The sequence below is a fragment of the Crocuta crocuta genome, unplaced genomic scaffold (assembly GCF_008692635.1).
Source record: "Crocuta crocuta isolate KB4526 unplaced genomic scaffold, BGI_CrCroc_1.0 scaffold24, whole genome shotgun sequence".
Lineage (NCBI taxonomy): Eukaryota > Metazoa > Chordata > Mammalia > Carnivora > Hyaenidae > Crocuta > Crocuta crocuta.
The window spans coordinates 13,654,511-13,661,610 of NW_027530974.1; the positions used below are offsets into that span (position 1 = coordinate 13,654,511).

General features: G+C 53.9%; 1 protein-coding gene across 1 annotated transcript in view; it reads left to right on the forward strand.

The window, feature by feature from the left end:
- JARID2 (jumonji and AT-rich interaction domain containing 2) overlaps positions 1-7,100 on the forward strand; it is a 273,790-nt gene that overhangs the window by 236,764 nt on the left and 29,926 nt on the right. Inside the window, 1 exon segment of the mRNA XM_077770125.1 lies at positions 3,825-4,060. Coding sequence (XP_077626251.1) covers positions 3,825-4,060 — 236 coding nt within the window.

The following is a 7,100-nucleotide window of genomic DNA, read 5'->3' on the forward strand; positions in this document are numbered from 1 at the left end:
GTTTTTAATTATTAGTATTAATTCTGCCTCAGACATTTGTAGGAAAGTTTTTATGTGGAACTATCTAAAAAAATTTTTTTAAGTTTATTTACTTAGAGCACAAGTAGGGGAAGAACAGAGAGAGAATCCCAAGCAGACCTGGCACAGTCAGTGCAGAGCCCGGTGCAGGTCTCGAACTCATGGACCCTGAGGTCATGACCTGAACCAAAGTCAAGAGCCGGCGGCTCAACCAACTGAGCCACCCCAATGGGGACCTAAATTTTTTTGTCTTTTTTAATTTTGTGTACATACCAGGGAGTGGAAAAGTCATGGAAACCCTATTTCCCTTTTTGAGGAGCTTCTGGCCTCTTTCCCAAAGTGGCTGCCATGTTTTGCATCCCCACCAGCTGGGCACAAGGGTTAGAATTTCTCCGCATTCCCCCCCAGACCTCTTCAATATCTGTGTTTTGAGGCTAGCCATCCTGGTGGGTGTGACATGGTTGGCATCTCATGGTGGTTTTGATTAGCGTTTCCCCTGATGCCAAATCCACCTTTGTTTTGTTCCCTTAATGAAATCATCACGGTGAGAAAGGCAGATAGTATCTTGGCATAGTTAAAATCATTTTGACCTCGGGGATCCCCTGAAAGGGTCTCTGGTTCCCCCAGGGCTTGAGTCCCCTCATGAAGCTACTAGAAAATGTGGGCTGTGTTTCCAGCATTTATTTCTTCTTGCTCGGGCGTCAGCCACACGTCTTTTCCCCACAAGACAGATCTGCTCAGGCCAGACAGTGGTCTATATGGAAGCCCTTCTTCATGCCACACCAGCGGGGTGGGGTGGGGGGGGCTGGAGGCCAGAGGAGGTCTTGCCTTGGTCTGATTGCTTACATTGAGATGGTCCTTCTGAACATGCAGCGACAGGGTTTCCCTCCATGCAAGAACATCCATTTATGCCCAGTCTCCAGATGAGACTGAGGAGCAGTAACTTACCTGGCTGCAGATGGCCATGCTGGGAATGGTGTTGCTGTAAAACTGTCAGGAAAGGGGACACAGCCACAGAAGGAAATCATTTTACCCAAACAGAGGGAAATACTCACAGAACCGGTACTTCTTGAGTAACAAAGCATGGAAGGGTGTGGAATATTTGAGACTTAAAAAAAAAAAAAAAAAAAACCCACTTCCTGGGCTGTGTTTCAATAAAGGAGCTGTGTTCACTGCTGTAGAAAATGGGTGAACAGTCAAGAATTGCCCAGATTCATGTTCCTTCGCTTGTGTTTTAATCACACTGAGGTATGACCTCTTACGGATGTTGCTTTTAATTTGTCTCGAAAGTAAGCACAGATCCTGCCAGTCTGGTGTGATTGATGGGCTCTGACGGAGTGCAGTCACTTATGCTTAGAATAAATGCCAGCCATTTGAAGCTCGCTGTTTTCCCCGTAACTGAGAGTACCCGCTGGAACCTTCCAAAACGCCAGTCGCATGCCGCGTTGAGAGCATGGAGTCACTGGTGCTGGGAGGAACTTTCCAGATCAAGGTTCATATCCCGTCCAGGCATCGACATGTGAATCTCTGTTAGACTGTATCCGGGGGTGGTAACAAGAAGACGAAAGAAGTCCATGTAAGCAGTGTAATCACAGTTACCAGGAGGAGGGGGCGCCTGGTGCCTCAGTTGGTTAAGCGTCCGACTCTTGGTTTTTCAGCTCAGGTCATGATCTCCGGGTTTGTGAGTTCAAGCCCCACATCCAGCCCAGCACTGACCCCTTGCTTGGGGTTCTCTCTTCACTGCGTACAATCTCTCTCTCTCTCTCTCTCTCTCTCTCTCTCAGTAAATAATAGATAAATAGAAAAGAATTAGGATGAGTGGAGGAGTAGCTCAGCATTCGAAAATAATGGGCAGGCTTTCTAAACATAGAAGCGAAGACAAACTTAAAAAAAAAGGTTAGCAGATTTAGCATCACTACAGATAAAAGAGCAAATGACAGGGCACCCGAGTGGCTCAGTCGGTTGAGCTTTTCAGCTCAGGTCATGATCTTATGGTTCATGGGTTTGAGCCCCACGTCGGGTTCTGTGCTGACAGCTCAGAGCCTGGAGCCTGCTTCCGATTCTGTGTCTCCCTTTCTCTGCCCCTGCCCTGCTCACGCTCTGCTCTCAAAAATAAATAAACATTAAAAAAAAAAAAAGCAGATGACCGATTAGAGGAAAACTTCTGTGGTGTAGAAGTAAGTGAAAGGACACAACAGAGGTGAGGGAGAGGGTGTACGGAGCTGTGGGCATGTTTGGAGGCTGCTGTCCTCAAAAGAGAGGCTTGGTTGGTTCTGAGCCCTCTGGAGGGGGCTGTGGGTGGAGGCGAGTGTGACGTCACATCCGCAGGAAGAGACTCCCACTTCCAGGAGGCCTTGATGTACAGCTGCCTGGGGGCGTTCGGCCGGGGAGTCTGCCTGGTGGGGGTGGGCATGGCCTGGAGAGGAGGTGCCCGAGTGTGGTGGGCACAGGGTGGTGGGCATGGTGACCTTGAAGCCCTGCCAACCCCCCCAGCCCCAAGGGCTGGACGTAGCTTCCCCGTCTCTTCTGCTGCAGCTCACTCGGAGTCCTTTCTCCTTGCCCAAGGAAATAGGCTAGCACCGCCTGGGTGGCTTGAGCGCAGGGGAGGCCTGTGGGGTAGCAGGGGCAGGTGGTAGAAGCTCGTTGATTCCGTGGAGAGGGGGCCAGACCCACGGGCCTGGGCTCAGAAGCCCCAGCTCTAACATCGAAAAGGGACCTTGGGAGAGGAACAGAATTGATGTGGGCCATCAAGGAGCTGAGCGTTGCTGCTCTCTGGTTTCCCCAGGTGGGTGGCATCTGGCACACTCCTGGGGAGGGGGGCGAGCCTGCCTGTGCTGGCGACGGGCAGTGTGACCCCCCCCACCCCCCCGCATGTAAAACGGGCATGAGGATGTTCTGCCTGTCCCGTCGGATGGGAAGGCAGTGAGTGCAGAGTGCAGGTGCTCGCTGCTGTAGCCGGCTCACCTGGCACGTGGGGTGCGTGAAATGCGTTGGCCATTCCTGCTGTTAAGGCTTCTGGAAGAGAAACAGGTCTGGCTCGAGCTCTGATGCCCTCTCTCACTTCTTTGCTCTCCGATGGAATGGCAAGCAGATCTTCAGTCTCAGAATGCAGAACTTTATTTATTTGAGAGAGAGAGAGAGAGAGAGAGAGACACACACACACACACACACACACACACACACACACAGTCCCAAGTAGGCCCCAGACTCCGAGAGAGAGAGAGACACACACACACACAATCCCAAGTAGGCTCCAGACTCTGAGCTGTCAGCACAGAGCCTGACGCGGGGCTTGAACCCACAGACCGCGAGATCGCGACCTGAGCCGAAGTCGAACGCCCAACTGGCCGAGCCCCTCGGGCGCCCCTGGAATCCATAACTTTAAACTGGAGGAGATAGAACCTTCAGATGCACCAGGCGGTTCTGTTCTTAGGATGCTGACTCTGTGTTCATTTCTCTTTCTTTTTTTTTTTTTCTTTTGACGTGTGATGTAGGTGTTCTGAGGGCTGCTGGGTGTTTTTGTTTTCGTAGGGAATTTTTAAAAATGGGTTTTTCCATCTTTCCAACCAAAGCAAATCCTTCTTTGCATATGCTGTGTGGTGGTCGTGTCTCCCGGCTGGGACTGGCCCCGGTGTTGAGGCTGTGGCGGGCCACTGGTGTGTCAAACTGGGGAGGGGGCTCGGGGCCGGGGACGCAAGGGCCGGCCGGGACAGCTTCCTCCTCCTCGTCCCCGGCTTGCGGGCAGGGACGGGGGGCGGCAGCGGAACCCCACGGCGCGGCCTCACTGTCTCTTCTTTCCTTTCTAGTTTTCAATGGTTCCAGCAGGTCGTCACGGGAGAAAGAACCTGTTCACAAACACAAAAGCAAAGACGCCACTCCCGGGAAGGAGAAGCACAGCGATCACCGGGCCGACAGCCGGAGGGAGCAGGCGCCAGCGGCACCCCCCCCAGCGGCCCCCTCCACGGGTTCCTCGGCCAAGGGGCTCGCTGCTAACCACCACCACCCCCCTCTGCATCGGTCGGCTCAGGACTTACGGAAGCAGGTAACCCCGGCCTTGCCTCACGCACGGGTGGCTCTGCGCCGCCCGCCAGATGCCCCGTCCCCGTGTCCCCGACGTCACTGGAGGGGATGAGGGAGTGGTCGCCTCAGGAAATCCATAATGCGAGGGCTCAGGAAGCAGGGGGGGTGATGGCCAGAGGTGAGATGGGGAGGGAAGCCTGGTCTTTGCACGGAGGTGCTGGGGGCCTGTGCCTCTCCTGTGACCGTCCCTGGCGCCTCCTTCTTTAGGATCTTGCGTGTTGGCACGTGTTGGATGTGGGCGGGAGGGAACGTGCCTCCTTCACTGGCCCACTTCCACTCCTGCGTCCTGGGCGCTGGGGGCGCTCCGAGCTCTGTTCTCTCGAGTTAAGCCCAAGGAAGTCGCACCTTGAAAACAGACCGCCTCGCACCGTTAGGGGACAGTCCGGTCCCCTCCTCCGTTCCTCTTAACGTGACGAGCCAACATCTCTGCCAGGACTTGGGGGCAGAAGAAGTGTATGGGCACATGCGTGCCGAGCAGTCCCTGTGTGCTGGGGGGCAGCCCACACCCGAGGAGCAGAGCACAGGGGGCACCTTGCTCCCCCCCTCCAGGGTCGTGTTAGGTAACCCCGATCCTGTTGGGAAGCTCTGCAGAACAGCCTCAGGGGCTGCCACTGTTGTGACAGTGGACCCATCCAGGATGGTGATTTCCCAGGACCCCCGGAAGGCGCACGGTGCAGGGTCACCCGGGCCAGTGGCATGTCACTGACCCCTCTGCTCCTGTCCTCACTGCATTTTAAAGTCAGGGAGTCATGAGGATCACAGATCTCCTCACTGGGCATTTGTGACACAGACCTAACCTCTTCCTCACAGCGGATACAGTTGGGGCCAGGTATGGGCGGACGAGGGAGATTTCCTGACCGGCCGTGTTCTAGAAGTCCTAAGAGATGGTGGGAACATGATGAAATCGCTCCCTTTGTGGAGCTGTTTTTATTCTCAGAGAGCGTGGGGGGAGACAGAAACAGACAGAGAATCCCAAGCTGGCTCCACAGTCAGCGCAGAGCCTGACTTAGGGTTTTGATCTCCGGAACTGAGAGATCAGGACCTGAACTGAAAGTGAAGAGTTGGAGATGCTTAAGCGACTGGGCCACCCAGGTGTCCCTGTGGAGCTGTTCTTTACACACGTCCTTTCTCATTCTTGAATTGAAAAAAATTTTTTTTTAGATTTTCTCTAATGTGTATATTTTTGAGAGAGGAGGGAAGGGGCAGAGAGAGAGGGAGAGGCAGAGGCAGAATCTGAAGCAGGCTCTGAGCTGCTGGCACAGAGCCTGATGTAGGGCTTGAACTCCTGAACCGCGAGATCATAACCTGAGTTGAAGCCAGATGTTTAACCAACTGAGCCACCCAGGCGCCCTGGCCTTTCTCATTACTGATGATGTTAGAAATATTTCTCTGCATATGTATATTTGCATGCATGCATAGGAGTGTGTGTGTGTGCGCATACATTAGTAGTTTTAACCTTAGCTTTTTTGTTTTTTGGTTTTTTTTTTTACAAATAGTTTATTGTCAAATTAGTTTCCACATAACACCCAGTGCTCATCCCCACAAGTGCCCTCCTCCATGCCCCTCCCTCCTCCCCCCCACATCCATCAGTCCTCAGTTTTTGTCAGCATTCAAGAGTCTCTCATGGTTTGCCTCTCTCCCTTTCCCCCACCATTTCCGAGCTTTTTTGTTTTTTGAGAGGTACTTTGTGACTTTTAAACTTTTTTTTTTTTACATTTCTGAGAGTGAATGTGATTGGGGGGGCAGAGAGAGAACTCTGTGTGTGTGTGTCTGTGTGTGTACATGCGTACATTAGTAGTTTTAGCCTTAACTTTTTTGCTTTTTTAGAGGTGCTTTGTGACTTAAAAAACATTTTTTTTAATGTTTATTTCTGAGAAGAGTGAATGCAGTCAGGGGAGGGACAGACAGAGAGAGAGAGAACGAGAGAACCTTAAGCAGGCTCCACACTCAGCACAGAGCCCGAGGACTTAGGGGTTGGCCTCACGACTGTGAGATCATGACCTGAGCCAAAATCGAGGTCGGACGCTTAACCAGCTGCACCGCCCAGGCGCCCCAGTCTTGACCTTAGCTTTACATGTGATTGAGCTCCTCAGGTGAGGTGAGCAGGGTGAGAATCTGCAGTGGCTTTTCCAGGCAGGCTCCTCACATTCCTATTTCTTCATCCCTTGCGGCGTTACGCTGAGATGGAGTGAGCCATTGGCGCATACTTTAAACATCGGCCCCTCTTCCGAGGCGCAGAGGCCGCAGCCGCGCTCGAGCGTGGGATTAGCCTGCGGGGATGGCGCCAGGGGCCCGGGGTTCAGAAGCAGGAGGCCCCACCGTCCCTCTGTGTTGGTGGTGCATCCTCTCCCCTCCCTTTGTGGGTCAGGCAGCCGACACACACTCTGCTGAGTCTCCTACAGGTGCTTTGCTTATGAACAAGAAGTGTTCCAGAGTGACCCAGAGTAAGGGCAGCTCACAGCCGTGGGCAGAACCGAAGGGCTTGGAAGGGGACAAACAGGACTTGATGGTCGCACAGACAGGTGCACACACTCGCCCCTTCTCGAGTGAGGCTGGTGTCCTGTGGTCCCAGCTCCTCGTCGTCTGTCAGCTCGTGCCCCTCGGCTGGGGACTTCGCTTTGTAGCTGACCACTGGGAATTCGCACAGCTGGGGGAGGAGCCGGGGGGCAGAGAGGACCCCTGCTCCCTGCTTCCCCGGCCTGCATGGGTGGCCCGTCTCACATCCGTGCATCTGGGAGGCGGAGGGAGGTCCAGGCAGCTTCCTGTCACCCAGCGGCTGCAGGGCCCTGGCTCGTGGCTTTGTTCAGGTCTTTGCAGGTGGGATGTTGGTGGGCAGTGCCCAGGGCTCTCCACCCCCCACCCCTGTCGCCCCTCCCCTGTCTAATCAGCCCAGATAGGTTGGCCCAGGGCGCCATCTCGCCAGCTCTTGTTTGGTGCCAACCATGACCTTCACTGAAATTCAAGATCTTCCACCTTCCTGGGCCCTGTTCTTCATTTGCCCC